The following is a 27,839-nucleotide window of genomic DNA, read 5'->3' on the forward strand; positions in this document are numbered from 1 at the left end:
CTGATTGTGTTTTTCTTGGGCTAATGTTGAAATGAATTCTCAGTCTTTGACTTAAGGGTGGAGAGGTAAGTTGGTGGTTTGAAAATATCCCAAGAGTAGGAAGCCAGCCTGCGATTTTAAATTTGCCACAAATAATCCACCTGGTGGATAATCACTGCTTCTTTAGTCAAGGGTTTCATTGTGGTCCTAGTAAGTTTTTTTCATGAAGGAAATCATGCAGCCTGTAACCACAGCTCCCCTTCTGGGCCCCACCACTGAGCTCTTTCAGTTTTCACCCCACTTTCCTTACATTTCTCACTGCATAGTTTTCCTGTTAGGAGTGAGCAGAACCATCGAGTCTTCTATTTCTGCAACTGCTTTATCCAATGTTGCTGAATCCTCGAGAGTCCTTAATCAATGTATTCAAATCTCAAGCCACCTGTTCACTCTTGGGTTCTCTCTGTAGCTTACAAAGCATTTTCAGATGCACTTTCTTTAATCCCCACAGCTGTCCTGTGAAAGAGGTGCTACTGTCCTTTGGACTTGTGGGCCTAGTAGTTGCAGTGCATGGGCTTAGTTGGGCCATGGCCTGTAGGCTCTTAGTTCCTGGACCAGGGGTCAAACCCATGTCCCCTGCATTGGAAGGGAGATTCTTAATCACTGGACCACCAGGGAAGTCCCACTATGCTTATTTTATAGATGAGGAAACTGATGCTCACAAAGGTGAAGCATCTTGCCCACTGTGATCCAACTAGTAAATAAGAGACCAAGACTCAAACTTAGAGCATCTGACGACAAATCCAGTTTTCCTTCTCTGTCTCACAGCTCTGTCACATAACTGGTCTAGTATCATTAAAATCCAGCTGTCCTTTATCTACCAACATTATTCTTGTCAGAAACGTAGGATAGCAAACCATAGGTCCTATATTTTTTCAGGGAGTACTCAAATTTGAAACGGTAATGGCTAAGCCAATGGGACATAAACTGGTTAACTGTGAGTCCTATTGACCTGCAGACATGATTGCTTCACTCACAATTTTTGTTTCCTGAGTGAAATTAGGAGATTTTACACAAAAATTCAAATGTCTTGCTCTGCTTGGAAAATCAGATGATGGGGCGATCCCTGGCACAAAATCCATGTGGCAGTGACAGGCCTGAGCAGAGTAGCACCTGCCCCCTCAAGACAGTAGGTATGTTTTCCCAGTTTGCTCTAGGCTTTTCCACTCAGACAACGTGGACGGGCACAGGGCCCCATTCGTGCATCCGTGTGATCTGACAGCACTAGTGGGCAGTGGGGTTTGCCACCCCTGCTCTAGAACATTCCTTCCTGGGGAGCAGGAATGCACTGTCCATAACACAGGGCCCAGTATATATTGGAAGCCCAGTAAGGACAGTGTTGAATGAGGGCTATGAACCTTGTAACAGTAATTAAACCATACACCTTGAGAGCTGAAAATGTTTATCCTGGTCATTACAAAGAATTGGTTCTGACCACCTAAGTCATTACAGTTGATTGTGCCTTCATCAGTTGTTCATGGTGAGAGAGGAAGAGAGAAATAACCCTTCCTTCCAAATATGTTTAATCAGTTTTTCACGAAGAAGACTCTGCCTTTCTTCCTACACATTCTTCCATGTGTGTGTCTAAATGATAAACATACTTAAACGCTTAGTCTGTGGAAGTCATCTCTGCATCTTTGGTGTGACTCATATGGTTTAAGTTGAGGCGATAAAATATTTGCTTTTCTTTGCCTTTGGTTCTCAGTTCTAGAGACTTGGAGGAAAAAGTATCTGGGAAACTTTGATACTTCAAAACTTTAATAGTCCGTCATTTCAATAAATGTTTTACTTATGTGGGTAGATAAGTATACCCACTTATAGTACAGTGATTTGAAATTTTTCATTCTTTATAGAGCATTAGTCTATCCAGGGACAGATAATACATTGAAAAAGAGGAAGAATATCAATAGTTGAAAGGAAAAGGTAGTAAAAGAAAAACTATCATAACATAACCCTTAAAAAAATAAGAATTGGAGTTTACATTGGTTTGTTAAATGTCATCTCTTAGACGCAGCTGCACATAATAAAAATATGAGAGAACTTTTTACAAGGAAGCTGTGAGAGACATCCCAATAACCAGGGACATCCCAATAACCCTCAATAAAAGGGGGACTTATCTTGTAGCTTTTTTTTTTAATTCTATGGAGTTACATTTCATTCTGGAGCAGAAATAATCCAGGGAGCAGGGGCACTGATAGGATCAGAAATGAGGTCTCTAGACAAACTTGGATGGAACATTACAAAGGTATAAGTCGGAAGATTCATAAAGGTCTCTTACCCACCAGGAAATAGTCCAAGAGTCCTTAAAGTCATAAGAAAAAGAATGTGAATGAATGAATGAACGAACGAACTACAAAAAAATAAAGCTCAGGGCAAAATAAGGCAGTAGGAAAAAAAAAAGGCATTCGACTGAGGGTGGAACTATTCTTAAAGTATTTTTTCTGGATTTTTTGTTTGTTTGTTTACTTTTCACTACACATTAGGGAAAACTTCAAATATTCATATCAAAGAGAATAGTCCAGTGATCCTCCATCACCCAGTCAATTCTTAGTCACTCATGATTACAGGGTCTCAAGGAACTGAAATTTCCAGTGCATCTAAAATAATCATTCTGACTATTTAGTTTCAATTTCTCTTTTTTAAATCTATTGTGGATTCTTTATGACCTTCTGAGTTGGGACTATGGGGCCACAGAAGGGAGAAGCTGGAAGCCTTAAAAAAAAAAAAGAAAAAATCCACAAACATGTTGTTTATGCCCTGGATAACCAGAAGTTGAAAGTGTGACTTTTGTGGTTTGTTTTGGCCTCATAGGCCAAAACTATTAGACTATTGGATGTGAAAGAAAGGAAAGAGAATGCTGAACCTCTTCAGCTGGGAAGGCAAAATCATCAAAATTCTATGAGGTTAAGACAGTTGCTGTGGCTTTTAGAAACTTGTATGGCCCAAAGGAGTCATAAATCATTTGTATGGTATAAAACCCTTGAAGAACATACTTGGTTTCCCAGGAATGCCTGCCATTCTTACACTCACAAAAGGCTCATGTCCCTCAAGAAGCTTGGTTGGAACCTCATTGGTCTGCTTAGCATTGCCTCCGGGAAATACTGAACTGTGTAGGGACTTAGCCCTTCTCTGAGGCTTCTTTTAACAGGTGAAATGAATAGATATGAGCTGCATGATGCATTTCTTTCCAGTTCATAATTCAACTTTAAAGTAAAATCTGCAGTGGCCCTTCTGGTCCCTGACCTAAGTTTTAATAGCATTTTTTCCTTCTGGGGTTACAAGGAAAGCAGTCAAGAGTTAAAATGTATTTCTATGATCTTGTTAAGATCCAGAGTGGGAAAGCTATAGATCCTTAAGATCCCCTGGCCATCCACTCAAATGATACCGTACTACCACCCCTACAGAAAGCCCACAGAATTGTGACCTGTCTGTTTCCTATGTGACTCGGTAGGAGAGAGGGGGGTTGACCTCTCCATAAACCCAACTTCCTGCTTATTTTGTGTGTTTGATCCACATCTCAACATTAGTCATATTAGAAGATCAGAGAGTCCCACTGACTGTGTGCTTCCAAATAGAATCAACATAGCCCCTTTCTGCAGGGACTGCTGCCATCCCTATGCAGGGCTGAATGCTCAGGGATCAGGGGTCTGTTTAACCACGGCAGCACTTTCAGAGCTTACGGCAGAGCTGCCGGTGGCAGAGGTCCACCACGTGGATCTTTCTGGACCTTGGAGACTAGAATCACAAAATCCCAAAGTCATTATTCCTCCAAGTGGAGTGCACATCTGGAAAGTACCTTTTCTAGGAGGGAGTAGAATAGAGGTCATTTAATGACATTTTGGTCTTCCAGATGTCTCCTAAAAAAAGTATCCATAACAATATATCAATGTCCACAATATCATTTAAAGACTTTTTGATTAAAACGCAACAGTGCTTGCTTTCTGGGTTTCACTTTGCTGCTGAATTTTTTATGATGTTGTTTATTGAAAAGCAGCACTGTGTTCTGAAAGCTTTTACCAGATTCCCATGGTGATTTGCTAGGCATAGCACAATTCAAATTAAAATTTCATCATCTTCAAAGGCTACTTTTATGAGCTATAAAAGAGCACCTGCCTGGCCCTGCATGGGTGCCATAATACAGAGAAGAGGCACGAAGCTTTTCTTCCAAAAGTTTAGAGCCTGTATCATCCTAATAAAGAAAATGTAGAGCGAAAATTATACCATTTTCATGTTTGTGGTTTACTTCAAATATTGGAACTTTTGGCAACATTTGAAGCAATTAAAAGACTCAAAGCAATGCCATTATAATAGAGTCATTGCTATGATATATTAATGTCTTGCAGGGTCTGTAAGAAGAATCCTCAGAACTCACACTGTTTGAGGTCTGGCTTAAACTGTGCTCTGGCCCAGTTCCTCTGACATCCTTATGAAGCAGAAATGATCACATTTCAATAAACATGTGACCTTGCTCTGGCATGGCCTTGACATTTTACCAAGCTTCTTTCCTCTGACTCGGCAAGATGCACTCCCTATATCCATCCCCCACACTTCTGCACTCAGGATTCCTTCCAGTAGAACTTCCTGCAGGAAAAAAAAAAAAAAGCATGAACAGCCCATGCAGGACCCCAAGCAAGATGGTATACTGATTTCATGTTCCCTTGACCCCCAAACACATAACAATGATAGAATATTTAAACAGGAAATACAAAGAGTGTCCCCAAGGCTGGAACAATGCCAGAGGAATGAGCAGCAGTGGAATCACAGGCCAGCTGATCTCTGGTCCAGAATCAGGTGGTGGCAGCCACGCACTGGGCTCCCTGTCAAGATGGAGGCCAGCACCAGGCTGCATGCCACAGGCTGAGGTGGACGGCCACCCTTCCTTCACTCTCAAGCAAAGAAAGCCAGACAAAATGGCCACTGCCCTGTCCCTGGAACTATGGCTTTTAAAGGGTAAACCTAGGGAGGGAGTAAAACAAAGTCACGGCCTCATAAGTAGGAAGTGAACCAAATTCTTCCTTCTTGGTAACCAGATCTGTTATTCCCGTTGTTCCCAGCAGAGAACTAATAGCCCTCTCTGCCTCTTTTTCCTGAGTCTTCCTTCAACTAGTCGCTGAATTCAGTTTTCATGATTTATGATTCTATAAAAATTTATGCCTGAAAAAATTTTCAAAATGGACTTTCATTCCCTATGAGAATATTCCCATTATTCTCATAGGATGGGAAGTTCAAATGAGATCTGGTTCTGGTCTAGTGCCAGGAGCCCTGATAGGAGTAACTGCAAAACCACCAGGGAAGGACAGGGACTGGCAGGAAGAGAGATAGAGAGAATGAAAATGAAAATGAATTTCCTGCTCAAAATGAGCCTACAGGCCAAATAATTTAAGCAAGCGCATGAAAAAAACCCTAATACCGAGAAAAGCAACGAAATCTACTGTTGAGACAGAAATTCATTCCAGTTATCATTACAGAACAATCTGGCAAAGACTTTAAAATAAGTATGCCTAGGATGTTGAAAAGATAAAAGTGTGAATAACTTCCATTAAGAGCAGAAAATTATATGACAAATACTTGAAACAGAACATTATAATATTAATAAATAACAAATCTTGAAAATGAAAAATATGGTAATTGAAATAAAAACTTAATGGTCATGGAAATAAAAGCTTAAGAAATGGAATAAACTTTGAACTGAGTAGAGTGAAAGAGGAACTTTATGAATTAGAAAGTAGGCATGAAGAATTGATCAAAACTTCAATTCAGAAATGTCAAGAGAGCGAGAGAAAGAAATAGACAGAAGGAGCAGTTAAAAGATGTGGGAAAGGTGGTAAATTTCCAACAGTCAGTCAATAGGAGTTTCAAAAAAAGAGAATGGTGAAATGGTAGGGAAGCAGTATTTGAAGCTATTGAAAGATAAAATAGTCTAAAATAGAAGGTGTGATTCTTCAGACTGAAAGCATACATAAGAACTGAACAGAATAAACAAAGTTAAATTTACGCTCAAATATTTTGAAATAAAGCTGCAGGATACCAAGGAAAAGGAAGAAAAGCAGATGATTAGTGAAAGAAGCATAATTAGGCTGATATCAGATTTCCCATCAGCAGCAGTAGATACCAGATAACAGCAGAGTAATATCTTCCGAGTGCTGAGGAAAATAACTGTCAACCTAGGATTTTATAGGGGCTTCCCAGGTGGTGCTGATGGTAAAGAACCCACCTGTCAATGCAAGAGACAAAGAAACAAGGGTTCTATCCCTGGTCGGGAAGATCCCCTGAAGTAGGAAATGGCAACCCTGGAGAATCCCATGGACAGAGGAGCCTGAAGGGCTACGGTCCATAGGGTCGCCAAAAGTCAGACACAACTGAAGCAATTTAGTGCGCACACACACAAAATCGGATTGCTTTAGACTGTATCAGGGCATCATAGATGCAAACTTTATAAGAAAATTCTGGCCGAAAGTTTAAAATCAGAATCCTAGGTAAAGTTTATCTTATGTTTCATTTCTAACAGCTTCAAAGAATCAACAGCCCTCTCTACCTCTTTAGGGGCTTCCCTGCTGGCTCAGACAGTAAAGCGTCTGCCTGCAATGCGGGTGACCTGGGTTCAATCCCTGGCTTGGGAAGATCCCCTGGAGAAGGAAATGGCGACCCACTCCAGTACTCTTGCCTGGAAAATTCCATGGACAGGGGAGCCTAGTAGGCTACAGTTCATGGGGTTGCAAAGAGTCGGACATGACTGAGCGACTTCACTTCATTTCTACCTCTTTTTCCTGAGTCTTCCTCCCACTAGTCACTGAATTCAGTTCTCACGATTTGTTATTCTATAAAAATTTGTGCCTGAAAAATTTTTCAAGATGGACTTTCATAAAATGTCCCACTTGTATAAAATTTAAGGTATCCAAAGATTTTGTAAATCCACTGGGGCTAACCTCTGCTTAAAGACATTTTGGTGCAGATATTCCAGATGTTATATGTAGAAGGAAGGGAAACGATTATTAGCCCAAAAAATTGTAATTATGAAAAGGAGTGACTGATAATGAATTCCACTTTTACTTTTGAAAATGTTTGTACAAAACTGGGTTGGGCCCAGTGTTTTTACATTAGAATCTGTAGACATTTATTTGCCTAATAAAATAACCACCCAGCCTGGCAAAACTGCATACTTGGCAGTCCCTTCTGCCCAGGAGCCTGGAACAGCATTGGCCCAGCAGGTGTGGCTTTCAAAAGGTTCAGAGAGCTGAATCCGGGAAGTCTGCCCAGCGTTCCACCTGAGTGCAGTGTGCCTTCCCGAAGGCCAGGTTCATTTCCAGCTTTTCTTAGGTTCAAAAGACCTCTATTCATTCACAATTGATAATGAAAACTAAAATAACCAAGGGATTGACACTATACACCAAAATTATAACATTTCTTTTCAATAAAAGAGGCCATGTATTTTTAAAATTAATTTATTTATTTTAATAGGAGGCTAATTACTTTACAGTATTGTGGTGGTTTTTGCCATACATTGACATGAATCAGCCATGGGTGTACATGTGTTCCCCATCCTGAACCCCCCTCCCGCCTCCCTCAGGGTCATCCCAGTGCACCAGCCCTGAGCATCCTTTCTCATGCTTTGAACCTGGACTGGTGATCTGTTTCACAAATGGTAATATACATGTTTCAATGCTATTTTCTCAAATCATCCCACCCTCGCCTTCTCTCCACAGAGTCCAAAAGTCTGTTCTTTACATCTGTGTCTCTTTTGCTGCCTTGCATTTAGGGTCATTGTTACCACCTATTTTTGACCTGTAGAATATAGATACTCTATAGCATTTAACACTATTGTATTCATATGAAACCTACTCTTCTGCTTGCTGGCATGGGCTTGGTAGCCCTCTTTCCTTAAAGGGTGAGGTGGTGGTGGTGGTTTAGTCACTAAGTCGTATCCGACACTTGGGACCCCATGGACTGTAGCCCGCCGGGCTTCTCTGTCCACGAGATTCTCCAGGCAAGAATACTGGAGTCGGTTGCCATTTCCTTCTCCACAGGAATCTTCCCGACCCAGGAATCAAACCTAGGTCTCCTGCATTGCAGGCAGGTTCTTTCCCAACTGAGCTATAAGAGAAGCTCGAAGGGTGAGGTAGGGGGAAGAACAGAACTCTCAACATCTTGGGCCTTGGGAAGGAAATGAAGAAGAAAAAATGTTTTCCTAGACTGGTGATTTTTTTCACAAGGTGCTCTTTGATCATAGGACCCAGTCATGACCCAGCTAATAAGATCTGACTTCCTGGGCCCTAGGATCAGAATCACTTGCTTCTGTAGGGCAGTGGGAGGAGTGGGGTGTTGGGGGGGGCAGTTTTGTTAGCTGTTCCAATATCTTGAGCCTCTGTGTGCTGGCCTGAAATAATGATTTTCAGATTTAGAACCTTTTTATCAACTGAAATCTTATAAAAAGCCCAATACATAAACCCAGGCACAGCACAGCTCTTCCAGTTTGGATAGGGCTGGGGGACCTGGAGTCCTGTCCATCTGGGCACACCTCCCCCACCATGGACTCTGTGTATCTCAACTTTTCTTTTTTCTGAAACTTCTTAGATCCTTCCTTTCTGGGCCCAGGATTAGCCATAGGATGGGAGAGGGCTTGATGACGAAAGATCATGGAATGAATGAGAAACGTTCTAGAGACTCCACTTATTTTGTCTTACTAAATGAGCCAAGTCCCAGGACCACTGTCAAACTGGTAAGAGGGGGGGAGATTTTTTTGACTGGGGACCAAGGATGCTGAGAATGCTGCAAACCACACTATGTAAGCTGCATGTGCTTTGTCTACTCAGAGAGTTCACCAGGAGTTACCTTGAAACTGCTGTCAGGCCCTGAATTGTTCCCCAGCTTCTGGAGTCTTTCTTTCTCTACAAGTGGGCTGGAGGATGCTAACGCTCATTCTGCCTGGAATGCCGCCAAAACCTGGGCCTCTTATGGGACCAGGGGAGAAGGAAATTTCAGGCAAGGGAGACGGATGAACCAGGCATGGAATTCCCTACTGGCACAAGGTTGCTGCTCATGAACAGCAACCAGCTTTTCAAAATCACCCAGAGGTTCTTCTTTAAAGTGGAGATTTCTAGCCTGGTCCCCAGAGAACATATTTACATCAAGCACTCTGGAAGGCCTGTCTGGGAATTAACATTTTTAACAGGTGCCCTGCCTGATTGTTATTCCCACTGCATTGTCAATAAGAATTCTTCAAAGTTTTTGAACAGGGGGCTGATGTGGATGAATTTGTATTTCAGCTGAGTTAGTGCAGCAACTCTGTACAGGGTGCATTTGGGCAGAAGAAATGGAAGGGATATTATCTAGCAGCAGATGAGTTGAGCGGGGATTGAGGTGTGGAACGGGTGGGAGAACGAAGATTAAGAAACCTTTCATCCATGGCTGATTCATGTCAATGTATGACAAAAACCACTACAATATTGTAAAGTAATTAGCCTCCAACTAATAAAAATAAATGGGAAAAAAAAAAAAAAGAAACCTTTCAGGGGTCAAGTTGCAGGGTGGGGCCGCTGAGTGACGTGGAGAGAACGGTGAGAGAGGAATCAGGGAGGACCCTCAGGGACCCCGCGGTAGTGACTCGGGTTTCCACTGGGTGCTGTGGGGCCTTGGGTACTTAGTGTTGGTCATCACAGTCCAGCCAGTGGAAATGTTACAGGAGCAAACCAACAGAAGATGATTTTGCTAAAAGATCAAAGTGAAGGAAGATGAACCCACAAAGAAAACCTAGAGGGTGTAAGTGTACACTTTAAATAATAACATAGTTTAGAATAAATTTCAACCAAAACTGGTCCCTTTTATTATAGTTTTGGCAGTTAAGTGGACTCAGTTATCTGGAAAGTGTGTTTATGCAAAATATCTCATTTCCCTAATAAATTGAGAATATGGTCAGAGTGTGAGGTCTTATGTTTAAACCCAATCTTAAAAGTGAGCTAGATGGGCAGGAGTGTTTTGTGGGTTGCCGAGGTAGATACCAAGATCCAGGGACCAGATGAGAAAATCGTAGATCAAGCACTGGCAAGGGGTCCAGTTTGGCTCAAGTCATCACCATGATGATGACCTTAGAGCAGATTTTAAAATATATATTAAGGTTTTCATTTAAAGCAACCTTACCCTAGAAGCACTGCATGGGAAGAAAAAAGTGAAATTGCATAATCGTTTTAAGCTATATGTGTACGAAGAGAACAAAGGTGATTGTAAAACAACAGAAGATAGTAAAGCCTAACACCAAAGATAAAATGCTTAACTCTGGGGGAAAACCAAATGGCCCCAGGCGGGGCTGGACAATGCCATCAGAGCAGGCTACTGGAGGAACAGCCGTGCTGACACTTGTCACAGTTGGTGGCCGAGGACACTGAAAGGTCACTCACTGAAGATCTGGGTTACAGTAAGAGTGGACTGTGTGAGTGGCCAAGACCAGCCTCCTGAGGCCACAAGTCCTTGAGCTGCCGGGAAGCAACCCCACTGGGCGCTGTGGCTAAGCCGCAGGCAGCTAAGTGCGTGGGTCTTCACAGCTCGTTTCTGGCTTCCGCTTGGCCTTACACCTGAGTCATCTTTTATTTATGCCCTCCTATAGCATTTCCATAAGCTAGTTGTGGTCAACACCATTCATCAACCTAATGGGCTCAAATGGAACTCTTTGAAATCTCCCAGGACATGTCTTGCTCTAAGAAAGAAAGGTTAACAGCGATTCTTGAACTCAGAATTTATGTCTTCCCATAAATTGACCTCGGGAGGTTATTTGTGGATTCCAATAGAGGAAAGTCCTTCCGAGGTCCCTGCAGTCCTTGGCCCTCCCGGCCCCCACCAGCTGATGTCCTCTGCCGGCTCCTGCGAGCTCCTGCGCCAGGATCTCTGGGGACAGCATAGCGGTTGTATGTCTTGGCTTATTCCCTCTGCCATTTGTCCATTCATTCGCTGAGTATTTATTGCAGCCCTGCTTTTTCCAGGCAGGGTGCTAAGCGCTGGAGACGCAGCGAACAGACATCTGTGCTCTCCTGGACTCACCACCTAAACAAACAATTACACAAGTTCTTATTAAAAGGCAACTAGAAAGTGAACTCGGAGGAGCGCAGGTGCTATGGAAGTTTCTGTGGGACTCTGTTGCCCCACCCCTCATGTTAATGCAGGTCTCTGGGGGGCTGACGGTGTATGGGCAGGATCTCTGGACACCCCCTAAATCACCATCGCATTACTCAGCCGTTGCTGTGAAATCTCAACCTCAGAGGACAGACCCTCTGTCTCTGACGATGACAGCCCTGGCTGGAGTGTACTCTGCCCTGCTTCTCACCCAGCTCCAGGCTCCCTCCCTGTGACCCCAGCCCAGTTACTGGGCGCTCTGACCTGAGGCTTAGGTCCCTGGGGGACGCCAGCTGCCAGAGGATACCTGGAGGGTGAGCATCCTCAGAGCAAAGCCCAGTCACCTGCCTACACAAGTCTTAGTTTGTTTTCCAAAGTGTTTGTTGTTTAGTTGCTAAGTTGTGTCTGATTTCTTTGCGATCCCATGTAGTGTAGCTCACCAGGTTTCTCTGTCCATGGGATTTCTCAGGCAGGAATACCAGAGTGGGTTGCCATTTCCTCCTCCAGAAAATCTTCCCAACCCAGGGATCACACCCAAGTATCTTAGGTCTCCTGCATTGGCAGGCAGATTCTTTACCACTAAGCAACCAGGGAAGCCCTTTTCAATGTGTAGCTCTCAAACTTTTCTGATGATAAAACTAAAATACATACATTACAATAAAAGCTAACATCTCAAAAATGAATCAAAGTAAAAGTTGAATATATTGCCACCTTCCATTACATCTACCTTCATAAATAACTTCTTTGAACAGTTTGGTGTTTATCCTTCCAGATACTTGTGTCCTTTTGTAAACACGTAAGTTTATTTTTATGTTGTCCTACATGTTCATATTGCCCTATAACCGACTCTGTTTCATCTGCAAACATCCTGAACAGGTTTCAGGACAGTGCGTGTAGATCCTCCTCCTTTCTGGGTGCCCTGTGTGTGTTTCCTGGTAGGAATACACCAGAAGTGAATCAATCCCCCATTAATGAACTGTGAGCTCGGCCATATTTTGTTGTCATAAATCTTATAGCAATGAATAGTCTTATACATACATCTCTCTGTGTCAAATTCTTCCTAGAAAGCTATTTTGGGTCTAACATCCTGCATTTTTAATGGGCTTTCATTCACAATGAGGTGCTCTTAGCCACCCTTCACGTCACGCGTGGCTGGATGTGCTGGCGTTCCCTGTTCCGTTTGCTCCTAGTGTATTCCTCTCCGGGAACTACACATCTCTGCTTCCCACGATAGGCCCAAGTGTTTAACTACAGTCTGTTTTTTGCTGAATCTCTTTATTCCAGTTGGATTGTGTACTTTATTTAATTGTTATATAAACCAAAGAAGCATGAAGGAGAAAAGAAAAGCTTGTCCTAAAAAAAAAATGATTAAGTTATGTTTTTCTAACCACCAACTTGAACTAAAAAAAATTTTTTAAATAACTAACCATTTACACAAATCACATCAGATTCAGTGGCTTCAACTGACTTGTAAACTCCACTGACCGTGGGACCATGTTTGCTGAATCTCTTTCTTCCAGTTGAATTCGTTATTGTAATTGTGTAATTTATTTAATTATTACATAAACTAAAGAAGCATGAGGGGGGAAAGGTTGTTCTAAAAAAAAAGAAAAAAAGACATTTAAGTTATGTTTTTCCAACTACAAACTTGAACTAAAAAAATTTTTTTTAATAACTAACCACTTACACAAATCATATCAGATTCAGTGGCTTCAACTGACTTATTATAAACTCCTTTGGCCATGGGACCACTCTTAATCCACCTTGTCAGTAATGTTTCTGAAAAGCATCCCACAGCTGTTTGGTTTGTTTGTAAATTGGGTTATCTTTTCTCCTTAGAAATACCTAAGAACCAGACATGTCTTATCTGGGGTATCCAATGTAATCTGCGTTAATGAAAGTGGATTTTTATCCCTCTTTTTCATCCCCCATCAAGCCACTGTAAGCTCCAGTAATGCTGACTAAGACCCCACGTTCAGCCTCATAGAAAAGAAATTTTCTGTCCGGAAATTATAAATTTGCTATCTGGAAATCACAACTGTTGCCTTTGAAAGTGAGAGAATGTCTGTAGGCAAACATCCGGCCACTTTCTAACCTAATATAACATTAGAAATGGTTTTACAGCCCCTCCAAAATTTACAAACCCTTTATGTGACTATGTTCAATACTTCAGTATTTGTTATGAGCTTCCCATGTGGCTCAGTGGTAAAGAATCCGCTTACCAAGCAGGAGATGTAGATTCAGTCCCTGGGTGGGGAAGATCCCCCAGAGAAGGAAATAGCAACCCACTCCAGTATTCTTGCCTGGGAAATTCCATGGACAGAGGAGCCTGGTGGGCTACAGTCCAAGGGATCAGGGGTTGCAAAGAGTCGGACACAACTTAGCAAGTGAATAACAACAAGTATTTTTGGACATGTGGATATACAGGGAAATGCTTTTCTACAGGCTGTATAGGGATCTCTGATGAAGTCTGGATGAACTAAAAATTAAGTCATACTGAATCCATTCAACAAATACTTGTTAAATGCCCACTATATACTTCCCAGTTTCTCATAACTGCTGGGGCCACAGCTAGCCACAGTCAGCAGGACTGCTCCAAGATGCTTGTGATCCAGGCAGAGACTTCAGGCCATGGGGAAACACAAAAATTCAGTTAACTCAACAGAACAAACACTCTCTGAAATACTCGGACCGTGTGTGCACCTGCCCAGTGGAACAGGCTGGTGCGAGGCAAAAAAAAAATCTTCTCATGAAATCCATCAGTTTTCTACATCTTCTCAAAGCTTCCCCATGTATCAATTTTACTTACCCTCTTGATGCTTGGCAGAGCCCTGCAGAGACCACCAGCCATCTCACTGCCGTGTTTTCTCTTCTAGGACATCAATGAGTGTATTCTTGAAAACTACCCCGAGTGTTCCAACCCCAGGTTATTTTACATCATTCCGTATTTCTGTGGACAGCACCCCAGATGCAGGTAAAGACTGAAACAGGCTCATGGCATGCTACGTGGACCACGATGGTGGGAAACCCACCAGCTGGCGCTACTCAGGCACCTTCTGTGTCCCCAGTCTCCCTGCCTTCTGGAATTCAGTTCATATTTATTGCTAATCTCTCAAGATCACATTTGAGAGTCTGAATGTCTCATAAATAAGGAAATTAAGAAAGCAAGGTCTGGAGAGGACCTTGGGGACCACCCCTAAAGCTGTGTAACTGAAATGCCAATCAAACTCTTCTTCCTTCTTAACATACATCTGTCACTACCCAGCTTGTGAGATAGTAAAACCCATGGGGGTGCATCCAGCCTGCTCCTCTGCAGTGACAGCTTCATTGATGGGTGTCCTTGTAAGTGTGGTATGTCTAACTGGGTCGAAACAGGGATGCTCACTTGGAAAATTCCAGAGTGTCTCTCTCCTGAGACACTTAGACAGAGAAGAAGAAAATACTTTTAGTGATCACTCCTCAGCCTTATTTGGATGCCAGACCCTTCTCTATAAGGTGACTTATTCAGACACTTTATGTGGTCTACCCACCTGCATCCCTGGGGAACTTCTTGGGAATCCCCACCTAATCCCAGTCTCTGAGTTGGGGTCCAGGCTACTATGACCCCCTCTCTCCAGCTGGTTCTGATCCAGCTACACTGGAAACTCACTGTACTCTAGATGTGTGTCGCCTCCAGAAGAAATGGTGGTAGTGGTGAATATTATCTTTGCTTGGTGGAAAATGAACCCAGATGCCAGAAGTGACATTTCCCTCCAAAGGAGAGGTAATTAGAAGGTCATTGATTTGAAGGTCTAAAGAGACTGGGGGTTGGGAGCAGGGAACATACAGCTGTATCAAGTTGCAGTTTATTTATTCATTGTACTTTTTGCTGACACTGTGATTGCTACTTAGTTATTACTGACGTTTTGCTGAATTTACCACTTTGTTTATGGTCAGAATTCTGGGGCTAGACATGTCAGCTTCATCATAAACTCCTGACTTCAGGAGGCCTCCCTCACCTACCCTCCCCTCTGTAATACATGCCTTCTGCTTCAGGGTCACGGCTTCAGATCCTGGGAAGATTTGGGGCCCAATATCTCCCTTTCTGACACAATGAACATATTTATTCAGAGAAACATGATTGTAACTCCTTAAAGTACTTTTTAAACTGTATATTTCCCAGTCTTGGGGTGAGGACTTAGGCTTTATCTGGGTCCATGCGTGATGATTGTCAGAACACTTTCAAAATGTCACCTTCTCCCACCTTGACAATAATTATTTGAGCTAAATAAGGATTATTTAAAAATTTTCAAAAAATAATCCTGGCTTCCCAAGTTCCCCCAGATGGTAAAAACCAGTTAGGCCTGGAGCCTAGTTCCTGAGATCTGCAGGCTGGGCTCCTTACAGGGTTGTCGGCTCAGAGATTTGCCTTACAAATACAAATTAGGCTGTTTCCCTTCTGTAATAATAATTTTAAAAGTTGTCTTTAAATTTCTCAAAAGAGTAAGATGATTAGCAGTCATGACCCGACACCTATTTTGATTTCTACAGAAATCAATATCAGTAAGTTTCCCATGTCTAAACTTCTCACTTTATGGATTCGGTTTGATCCTTCTATTAAAAAGTCATTCCAGGGACTTCCCCAGTGGTTCAGTGGTTAAGACTCTGTGCTTCCAATGCAGGAGGCATGGGTTCAATCCCTGGTGAGGGAACTAAGATCCCACATGCTGTGCAGTGTGGCCAATAAATAAATAAGCCATTCTAGTCAGTGTTTCTTGATGTCTAGCTGCCTGGGCCCATATAATAAACATTTATTTGGGGCTCACTAAGCTCAAGAGCCCCAGGCCTGTCACTCTGCAGGGGCCCATGATGCTGGAGGAGAGGTGGTAGGACAGGGGCCAGGTGGACCACGGCTGGAGATGCTGCATCTGGGCTGGTCCCTGAAGGAAGTAGGATTTGGATTTTTGTGAATGGGGGCAGGTAGAAGAAGGGAGAAACTTTCAACATGTTGCTGCATTTGAAAACCAACCTTTGATTTAAACATCATTTTTCTATCTATAAAGGGAGCCTGGTGAGTGGGCCCTTGAAAGAGCAAAACTGAACGTGAATGAAAACTTCCTGCTTGTGGGGATTCTCGAAGAGTTGGAAGATGTGCTGCTTTTACTGGAAAGATTTTTACCTCATTACTTCAAGGGTGTACTCAGTATCTACAAAGACCCAGGTAACTCCATCTGTAAGCATTTCTTCTCTGTTCGGAGGGTTACTCACCTTGAAAAGAAAACTCGGGAAATAAAGACGTGGAATCACCTCCTCTGTTAGTGAAAGGAGGTTCCCCTGGCTTCAAAGCAAGGTCAGAACCACGAGATCCCAAAGCCTTGAGCGTCAGGGCCAAACGTAAACTCAACGTTTTAAAGGCCTGATGCTTCCATTTCTCCCTCTGGAAAATGAAATTGGCAACATTCCTGTCAACGTTGTCCTGAACGTGTTGCTGGGGCTTCCGTGGATGGAAAGGTGGGCAAATGGGAGGGAACCATCGTGTGATGCGCTGTCTCTGGCTCTATGTCTGTTTTAAAAAAGCGAATCCTGACACAGAGAACAGATAAAGCGGCACACTGAGAATACAGTCATGATTTTCCTCCAACAAATGCAGTGGTTTCCAAATAGAAGCGAGAAGCAGGATGCAGCAGAGCGATTAAAAGATGTCGCTATGAATGTGATTACTTTGAGAAACCCATTGTGTATTTCTCCTATTATAATTTTATCCCGAGAGAATGACAAACAGCATTGATTCTGCCCTGTTCCTATTAATCTATTGCTGCCACAACACTGCCTAGTCACTAATGTGTTTATTGTTTGGTTGTTCTGAAATGGGAGGTGTTATTCTGCCTTGTGGAAATAAGGCCCAGGGGAAGGGCTCCCCCAGTGCAGCCTCTGCCCCACACGCCAGACAGCCAGGCAGAGACCACGAACTACCTCATGAGCAGGTACTGACGCTGGGTGAACTGGGCTTGTCTACAGGGGCCCTGACTTCTGTTTCATGGTAGGTAGGTGGTAGGCGGCCCTACCGTCACCAAGGGCTGGTTGGGGGAAGGTGACTGCCTTGGTCTCCCCACTCTCTTGTTCAGAGAACAACTCCCACGTACTTACATGACCAAGGACCTCAAGGCGTGCTCCGCACGTGTGTCTTCGAAGCAGGAAGTACAGTTGGAAGAGCTAGACGTGTAACAAGCTCTGAATGGTCAGTTTTTTAATAGGGCCTTCCTTTGCCCTTTCAACACTTGCCCTGGGTTTTGTGTTCTCTCGGGCACCTTCTGTGAGGCTTATCTATGGTAACACTGAAGGCCAATCAGCTCCACAACTTCCTTGTCCTGAAGAGTGACCGCGTCCCAGGAGGCAGAGGACAGGAGACGAGCATCCACGCCCTCCAGCTTCTCGTATATTTTAGCCTCTCCAAGTACGAAACCCCTGTATTGTTTTCTCATGGCCATAAATCAGCGAGCTGGTGTCAGATAGGTTAGCGGAGGTCACTTGATCATTCACACCAGAACCAGTTCACCTGGGCCTTTTCAGTCTAAACTCACACATGGTGACACACTAAAATCACTGCTCTTGCCCTTTACACAAGAATTTTATAAGTGAGTAGACTAGAGGATAGAGAACAGAAACACTGAAGTCTGAGACCCTTAAAACTCTGTAGATTAAACTGACCATGAAGTTGGATTAAGATGCCAACACTCCACTGGCCATTTTTCTTTGGTGCTTGTCTTATTTTATTTAAAAATTCAGATATGTATAGACTTTTTGTAATCCCCTTCCAGCAAAATGAAGAATATTTAGGCCAGTCTCACTGCTGAAGAAAAAGCACTAATAACAATAATTGAGGAGCTGGTAAAAATAATGTCTGCTAGTCAAATGAGCCATCACTTATTCTAGATTGGAAGGATAGTCATTAATTCTTTCCAGTCAGTACTAAGGGTTCCAATCACCCACCATTTAGAGAAATTAAGAACTTCCCTAGATAATATCTCAACTGTTAGTGCACCCCACCCATTCATTTCCTCTAAGAAGTTATGCTGATGAGTAAATTTGTCCCCTACCAAAAATATTTGAGAAATTTAGTCTTCATAAAGTTTTTAAGAATGTATCTGATATTAATGTTTGCGTTCTGTGGAGACCCAGTTAAGCGTATCTCAGAACTTGATGATAATAAGTACTCAAGATGGAATAAAAATGAAGGTTTTCACCTGATGGATAAGCAAGAGAACATGCTCAGGTATTTCTCAGGTATTTTGTGAGGCGGAGGCAGTACCTTGGAGCAAGGACTCAGTAAACTCTGTCCAACCTGGGTGTGAATTTGAATTGGGGGAACCGAAGCCAAAACAGTTACTGGGTAAGAGCAACTTCCTGTGATTAACTTAAACAGTCTCATTTTTTATTGATCAATTTCAATCACATTTGCTCATTCATTACCTTTCAAAACTGAGAGGCTTGGAGCCAGCTCAAAGAATTGAAGAGACTGAGATTCATGGTCATCCACCAAAATGTGAGCAGAAGGGCCACAGTTTATGCTTCCTGAGGCACAAGGGTTAACTGCTCATGAATGCTTTCCCTCTTAGCTCTTAAAAATGGACATACTGTGAGGTATCAATATTTTACTTAGTCATAGTTCCTTTAGGAGTAAAATCACAGTAGTGTTAAAGGCCAAAGTAAATAAGTAAAATAATTAAAGACAGGAAATAAGTGAATATCTGTGATAAGAACAGTGCTTTTATTAGCATCCCTCATAGATGTCCTTGAGCTGGTCAGTAATCCAGCTGTTCCACTTCAGTAGCCCGGTCTAGCATCCAGACATGAAACTGTAGGACCTGACTTTAACTCACAACCTTCCTCCTCCCTGAGGACTCGAAAGCTCAGGTGTCCAATCCTTTTCTCTTGTATTTTAAATACTTTCCTTTACTAGCATTACATTAGTATTCATCTTCAACTTGTTTCCATTATGAATGTAAACATTGGAGCCACAGTAGAGAATTCCTAGATTTTTGTGGACTGTCCTTGTGAAACTGGCCACCAACTACTACAAAGGAAAATATGTGTGATTCCAAACAAATGGCTTCCTTACTAACTTTGAGGGTTTAAGTTCATTCATAAATCAAGTGCTTTGTCTTGTTCCTAAAAAAAAAAATATTTAAACTTGAATAGTTTTATAAACGATGATGATGTGCTGTGCTGAGTCGCTTCAGTCATATCTGACTGTTTGTGACCACATGGACTGTAGCCCTTCAGACTTCTCTGTCCTTGGGATTCTCCAGGCAAGAATACTGGAGTGGTTGCCATGCGCTCCTCCAGGGGATCTTCCTGACCCAGGGACTGAACCCACATCTCATGTCTCCTGCATTGGCAGATGGGTTCTTTTACCACTAGCACCACCTGGGAAGCCCAATGATGATGATAAATAGAAGTACAGATTTAAATATTTTTTAACTAGGTGTGAATGATAGACTCCCATTAAGAGTATCGCAATGTAAGGTTGAAGTTTATTGGCTTTGCAGTATTCAAATCTGAGGGTATTTACATACAAAATTAAAACTGGCCAGTTTTAAAAAACAGTTATTCTTTAAGGAAAGAACACTGAGTTGGGAGTTCTCTTTATGTGGTGGTTCTGCGCTTGCAGTGGGCTTCCCTTGTGGCTCAGCTGGTAAAGAATCCACCTGCAATGTGGGAGACCTGGGTTTGATCCCTGGGTTGGGAAGATCCCCTGGAGAAGGGAAAGGCTACCCACTCCAGTATTCTGGCCTGGAGAGTTCCACAGTCTGTATAATCCCTGGGGTTGCAAAGAGTCGGACATGACTGAGAGACTTTCACTTCACTTTTGCCCATAGGACCCAGAGCAAATGCAACTTTGGGTAGTAGATCACTAGGATCTATTGGATCTGTTATTATGATACTAAAGTATTACATAGAATGTTTTAAGGCACCTCTTTCTACCTTCTGTTGGTTAACACAATTATAGAGTGAAAGTGAAAGTCACTCAGTCGTGTCTGACTCTTTGCGACCCCATGGACTATGCAGTCTGTGGAACTCTCCAGGCCAGAATACTGGAGTGGGTAGCCTTTCCCTTCTCCAGGGGATCTTCCCAACCCAAGGATTGAACCCGGGTCTCCCACATTGCAGGTGGATTCTTTACCAGCTAAGCCATAAGGGAAGTCCAAGAATACTGGAGTGGATGGCCTATCCCTTCTCCAGAAGATCTTCCTGACCCAGGAATCTAACTGGGGTCTCCTGCATTGCAGGTGGATTCTTTACCAACTGAGCTTTTCCCCTTAAAAACAAAAACAAAAAAACCCCACCATCCTAGGCAGTCTCACTGCCTCCTCAATTCCCAGTTATGGAGGCTGTCGCCATCTAGAGGACATGGCGAGCCTAGGCTTCAGTGTTCATTCAGAATCCGTCCTTGGCTAAGACAGGGATCCCAGCTCACTCTCTGGTCATGCTGTCCACCCCTCTCTCTCACACCGTATGCATTTCTGTCAGGGAGACAGGCTATCACAGTGATTAGACCACAGGCTCTAGAGTAGACAGCCTGGGCGTTAAAGGCCATCCTCCACCTAACCGGACAACCAGAGGTAAGGTGTAACTCCTCTGCCCCTCAGTTTCCCCATCTAGTTAAGACACGTAAACAATACTGTCTGCGTCAGAAGGCTGTGGTGAGGTGTACCTCATCAAATCCATGTAAAGCCCTCAGCCCAGAGCTTAACATATGATAGTGTTAGTCCTCAGTTGGGACCAACTCTTTGCGATACCATGGACTGTAGCCCACCAGGCTCCTCTGTCCATGTAATTCTCCAGGCAAGAATACTGGAGTGGGTTGCCATTCCCTTCTCCAGGCAATCTTTCCAATCCAGGGATTGAACCTGGGTCTCCCGCATTGCAGGCAGATTCTTTGCCATCTGAACCACCAGGGAAATCCCAACATAGGATAAGTGTTCAAAACTTAACTATTAGCCTGCCAACCACATTACAGGGGAGAGACAGGGCCTGTGTCCGGGAGGAACTAGGGCTTCCACTCTCTTTCTGTAACTTCAGTGTGAAAGAAAGAAATAGAAGAGAGAAGGAGGGAGGAAGGAAGAAAAAACCATGATGACTCTTCATTTATTTCATCAGTGACAGTTGACCTTTAACTATAAAATCACATGCCTTTAGGAACTGAGTATTTCTGACTCAGAAGGAGAGGAACAGTTATATTCTGGCCAGTACCTTATCCTTAAATAATCATAAGGGAATAAGTTTAATAGAAATATTACTACAGAGACATGCTTGGGTACTGAAAAGCATATACCATTCAAATCACTAGGGATTTTTAAAAAATAATCTACTTTTTATGCCTGAACTCTTATCAGAAATATCAGGACATTAAAATTTCAACTTTAAATGAAACCCACTATTGAGATGTGACCAGAGCCAATTACCATTAACTTGAGCTGAATGTTGAATCTTTCAGACTGTTCTGTATCATGTTATTTACTAGATATAAGATAGATATTCAATGATTTAATTGTGAATGGTGTTTTCATTCTTGAAAAACCTTTATTTTCCATATACAGGATTACATAATCAGAACACTATGACAAACTTTGTCCAGCAGATGGCAGGGTCTCTCCATTTTTTTTCAAGGAAGTGCCTGAGGTTTCCTAAGTTTCCATCTGCAGAGAGGCTTTTACAGAATGTTTGGAGGCAGATGTACAATAATGCCCAATTTGGGGCCTAAAAATGGGATCACATCAAAAGGATTCCAAGTACAATTGATTGCAGTAGTCCAAAGTGCATTATGCGACAGTTGATGGGCTCAGAAGTAGGAGGTGGTTTACAGTCAAATAAGTTTGTGTAGGTTAAAAACATGTATCATTTGTTGTTCGACTCGAAGTCCTGTCTGATTCTTTGTGACTCCATGGACTGCAGCACGCCAGGCTTCCCTGGCCTCCATTATCTCTTGGAATTTGCTCAGATTCATGTCCATTGAGTCAGTGATGCTATCTAACTATCTCATCCTCTGCCGCCCTCTTCTTTTGCCTTTGGTCTTTCCTAGCATCAGGGTCTTTTCCAGTGAGTCAGCTCTTCGCATCAGGTGGCCAAAGTATTGGAACTTTAGCTTTAGTGCCAGTTCTTCCAGGGTTGATTTCGTTTAGGACTGACTGTCAACTCTGGCTTATAAAAGTCATCCATCATTCTACAATAATTGGATTAAACATGCTGTTTTTCATCTTTTATTTCCTACTTTTTATTTCTTTTGTTGTTGTTGTTGTTGTCCAGTTGTTCAGTCATTTCTGACTCTTTTGCAACCCCAGGGACTGTAGCCCGTCAGACTCCTCTGTCCATGGGCTTTCCCAGGAAAGAATATTGGAGTGGGTTGCCATTTCCTTTCTTTGGGGGATCCTCCCGACCCAGTAGATGAAACCGAAACTTCCTGCACTGCAGGTGGACTTTTTATCACTGAACCATATTCCATTTACTCTACAACAAAACCCCAAAACATTCCGGAACCTCACAGATGGTTGAGAGAAATTCCAACCATCTACAGACACCAATGAAGTTGTTTTAAAAACTCAATTATTGTTCATAAAAATAAGACCCTACTCTGTTATTGGTTCATCTACCATCAATGTTCTCCATAAAGATCTGTTTTTCACCAGTCATGTGCGAGGCTCATATTCTAATCATGTTGGTACTGCATTGTATGTGTGTTTGCGTGTGTACATCCATTCGTGTTCAAACTGCTAAACCACTTATTAAGCAGCAGTGGTATTTGAGTGACTAATCTTGCATCAAAACATCAGCAACAGTTCCTAAACAATAGTAATTTGCATATCAATTTGCCATTTATAAAGTGCTTCCATATAGATGATCTCACTCGATTCTTACACGAATCTTCTGAAGTTGAGAAAGACAGTCTTTGTTTCATTTTCTAAACAAGGAAGCTGACAGTGGAAGAGTAGAATAGCTTGCTCACAGTTATCAAGTCCCGAGTGACCACAGACTTTCAAGCTTCTGTCCCCAGAACCACCACTAACTCCATGAACCTATGGCCCTCCAAAGATGCTTCATATCCGATCACTAATGCAGAGCATTAAGCACCCTTACGTAGTAAGCATAATACAAGGTATTAAGTACCGTCATCCTCGAGGAGGGCCTGGAATCCCACTCCAGTATTCTTGTCTGGAGAATCCCATGGACAGAGGAGCCTGGAGGGCTGCAGTCCATGGGGTCACACAGAGTTGGACACGACTAAAGCAACTTAGTATGCACGTGTGCAAGCCCCCTTATGTATTGCACTTGAAGGTAAAAGCTTGATAATAAAATCTATAGATTATCTCTATTCAACATATGGTTTGATTTTATAGTAATTTAACTTTCCCCCAATATTCCTCTTCTGTGAAGGATAACATTTAAATATCAGGTATAATCTGATATTTTGTTGAAAAATTCAACAAACACTTTCAGCAAATGTTTACGTGTCTGTAATGCACTCCAGTCCTGGGGAACAGATGTGTAAAGATAAAGAAAACCACATCTGGACTGAGCATCATTACAGACAGGGCTGGAAGGACACCTCCTGTTGAAGATATTTGTGCCCGGCTTTGAAGGGTGCATAGCGGACGTTCACCTGGCGGACGTGGAAGGAGGCAGGTTACGAAGAAAAAATATGAGTGCAGAAAAAAATGTGAGTGCAGGTGTGAAGGCATAGGAGTCCCGAGTGCGGGAGGCTCGAGGGGCGTTCCAGCCCACCTAGGCCCTTGCCTACTGACCTTACCTCTTGGATCTGAGTCCTCCATCCTCCACAGCTCAGTCACCCTGCTGCTAAGTCAGTCCTGCCCAAGGGAGGAACAGTGCCCGAGGCCTTAGACCTCGGTGCAGCGCAACCTGGAGCTGAGTCACTCACGCCAATCCCAGAACCAGTGGCCGAGCCATAGTTGCCAGAGGGCCATGTGTGACGCCCACCCCCAGCCCCCCAGTTTCCATGCCCTCTGCCACGTCTGACCACCTCCCAAGGATCCCTCACTTTCCAACAGGATACTGCTCTAACAGGACCAGGTTCCTGGGTCCCCAGGGCTGGGTTATTCCTCTTGGCTTTATTTCCGGTTTCCATACCCAAGACCTAGCCACTGTCTAGGCCTAGGGTACCCATTGCCTCCAGTCGGCCCTGCACTGTTCCACGGCGGGGGGGTGGGTCCCACAAACTCTGCAGACACAACCTACTGTCCTCTCTGACACCTAAGTTCCCCTCTGCCCATCAGCATGGACTCCCCTTCTGTAGGCAGCCACTCTCTAACTCAAGGGTGAGCTGGCTGTGTCCCCTCACGATGGCCTTCCTCACTGGGAGCTCTTGGGATCATCCCTTCAGAATTTTCCCCTAGTCCCCACCTCCCATCCCATGCACCCTGGGAAACCAATCCCTTCTAGGTCCCAACCTCATCCTCTGGAGAGCCCCAGGTGCCCCCCACAGTGTGGCCAGGCATGGGGTGTGCAGTTTGTGCAGTTTTCTCTCTTCTGATTCATTTCCCCGGACGAAAAGCTGGCTAATAATATCTGAGTGTGTGGTGGAGGTATCAGCATTCCTCTGCGTTTAGAGGTGAATTTCTTCTTCTTGCGAATTTAATCATTTCTACTTTGAGCAGTTTTGAGTTGAACTTGACAGTAATATGCTTTGCATTGAGTAAGAATGCTACTGAGGGTGGAATTAGTCACCACAAATTTCAACTTTTGGACTTTCCTGGTAACTCAGCAAAGCTGAGATCCTCCTAGAGCCTGGGCCAAGAAGATTAGAGACCTGACCCCAACTTTTAAAAAAAGTTGATCTTTTTTTAAAAGACCCTTTGAGCTTCCTGTGCTTTTGTGCCCAAACTTCCAAGATCCATACGTGTCCTGGTGCCTAACCTGGTGATGTGGAAAGAGACTTCCAGAACTGTCTTTGTGCCCTGAGTCATGATCTTGCCTTGATGACAGTCTTTGCTTATAATATGTACCCCCCCAAGACTGAGCGAAGTTCAATCCTTACCCATTTAGCATGACTCAATACTTTACAATGGCAACTGCTATTTTTGTTCAACTAATCTTGTTCAAATAAAAATATCATTTCCTGATCTGCTTTATTTTTTTTAACATCTCAGACATTTTTTATCAACGTGTAACATCCTAACTTTTCACATCTTGTAAATGGTGTTGGACTTTGAAAAGAACACAGTGAAAAACTGCACGTATACCTGTGTGCAGAACCCGGAAGTTTTTAGTGGTTTCTTATGAATATCAAGCATATTCATTTCAGTGTCCACAAACCCACAGAGGAATCTAGTCTAATTTCCCACTAATGAGAGTAGGGACATTTTGCTTGCTGAGTAGGAGCTTCAGATGCTCTGAAGTATTGCCTCTCCAGTTTTGATAGTATGCTTCTAAGTACTTCTCTTGGCTTGTCATAGCCAGACAATACTGGAGCTACTTTTTAAAACATGTTTTCCTAGAATTTTACCTCCTTGTTTTTTAACTATACTTGATATATTAAAGTAGTACGTGCATACTCAGTTGCTTCAGTCACGTCTGCCTCTTTGCAACCCCATGGACTTAGCCTGCCAGGCTCCTTTGTCAATGGGATTCTCCAGACAAGAGTACTAGAGTGGGTTACCATTTCCTCCTCCAGGGGATCTTCCTGATCCACGGATCGAACCCACGTCTCTTATGTCCCCTGCATTGGCAGGCAAGAGTCTTTACCCACTGAGCCACCTGAGAAGCCCCATATTAAAATAGTACATGCATATAATTAAAAATCCAGTAGTACTAAAGGACATATAATGAAAAGCAGTTGTTTCCTATTTCAGCCCTTTCCACTGCAAAGTCTGATTTTGAAGAGGCAAATACATTCAGCACAAGTAGCTGTTCTGATAATCACCACACTAATTATAACTAGTATGCGCAGGCTTGTTTTATTTTTGTTGTTTTATTGTCTTGATTTATTTATTTGTGACATTATTTAGTTCTCTTATTCTACCACCCTTACCTCTACTTCCTCCGCCCATATGTTCATAATATGGCTATATCCATATTTTACATACATATTCCTTGTTTACATGACTATGACTGAATATATTTGTTGGATGCTGATCCAAGTAGTACACAATCAACTCATTTCATTTCTTGCATGACTTATTGTTTTTGCTAGAATTGATTATTGCCTTGGATTTTTTTTATTTGCTTAGATTTATTTATACCTATCAAAATTTTCATGTTTGCCATTAGATCTGCTGTATCAATATTGCTTTTGATTTTTTTCAGTATTATTTCCATTCCATTCCTGCTCCCCCATCCCAGGACCACTCCCCTCTTTCCCACCCAGAGGTCTGACTTTCTGCTTTGATCTGGGCTAATTACTCAGAAGTTTCCTGCACAGGTCTCCTGCAACTTCCCTTTACCATTTTACAGAATGTATTGTATCCCTGGTCTCCTGAATCCCTCAAATTCTATTTCTTGATTTAATAACTCCATTCATTCCAAGATATTCCCAAGTTGGTTCCTGATAAAAGAGGCATGGAGAGTGGTAAATTCTTTGAGTCATCGCATATCTGAAAAGCTCAGTGTTTTACTATCTCATTTGATTGTCAGTTTGGTTTGGTATGGATTCCTTCATACATGCATTCCCTTTCCCATGTTTTTTTCTCACTTTCTCATTCTCTCTGTCTCTCCGGAGTGTTATTTTTATTCCTTTCGTGAAAATTGACAACAGTGTGCCTCAGTGTGCTGAGTAGTCAATAGATACATTTAAGCTTAAAACACGTGTTTTTTCATTTCTGGGAATTTTTCTCATTTTACTTCTGCATTATTTACTGAGTAATTACTGCATAATTTTATCAGCACTATTTTCTGTATTTCAGTTTTGGAATACTGTTGGTCAAATATTGGAACCTCTAGATGCATCCTCTCTATGTGCTTTATTATTTTTTCCTCTTTTAATTTCCATCTCATCAACTTTTTCTCTCTGGATGAGTTCCTCAATTTGTATTCCAGTCATTCTGTTGAATTTTCTCTTTTCCAAGAACTCTTTGTTAATCCTCTTTTCTTCTTTTTGCATACTATCTTGGTCTTGTTTACTGAATACAATGCCACCTTAAATCTCTGAAAATTACAGAAATTTTAAAAAAGTGTTTTCATCTTTTTTCTTACATTATCTCTATTTGCTCCAGACTCCTTTTTACTGTTTTGGTTGGTTGCATGCTTGCTAAGTCACTTCACTCATGCCTGACTATTTGTGACCCTACAGATTGTAGCCCATCAGGCTCCTTTGCCTATGAGATTCTCTAGGCAAGAATATTGGAGTGGTTTGCCATTTCCTCCTCCAGGGGATCTTCCCAGGGATCGAACCCATGTCTCTTATGTCTCCTGCATTGGTAGGTGGGTTCTTTACCAATAGCACCACCTGGGAAGCCCGTGGTTGGTTTGGGCATCTCTTTTTCAGTCCAAGGGTTTCTCTGGTGGCTCAGAGGGTAAAGAGTCTGCCTATAATGTGGGAGACCTAGGTTCGATCCCTGAGTCAGGAAGATCCCTGGAGAAGGAAATGGCAACCCACTCCAGTATTCTTGCCTGGAGAATCCCATGGATGGAGGAGCCTGGTAGGCTACAGTCCACAGGGTCACAAAGAGTCAGACACGACTGAGTGACTTCACTTTCTTTTTTTTTTTTTCTTT

At 42.7% G+C, this 27,839-nt stretch overlaps 1 protein-coding gene across 1 annotated transcript in view; it reads left to right on the top strand.

Moving 5' to 3' along the window:
* The window catches only part of UST (uronyl 2-sulfotransferase), a 303,123-nt gene that overhangs the window by 236,974 nt on the left and 38,310 nt on the right, over positions 1-27,839 (top strand). The window contains exons 6-7 of the mRNA XM_043457263.1: positions 14,013-14,110; positions 16,179-16,336. Coding sequence (XP_043313198.1) covers positions 14,013-14,110; positions 16,179-16,336 — 256 coding nt within the window. The remainder of the gene's footprint in view (positions 1-14,012; positions 14,111-16,178; positions 16,337-27,839) is intronic.

Source organism: Cervus canadensis, chromosome 33, assembly GCF_019320065.1.
Source record: "Cervus canadensis isolate Bull #8, Minnesota chromosome 33, ASM1932006v1, whole genome shotgun sequence".
NCBI classification, from domain to species: Eukaryota; Metazoa; Chordata; class Mammalia; order Artiodactyla; family Cervidae; genus Cervus; species Cervus canadensis.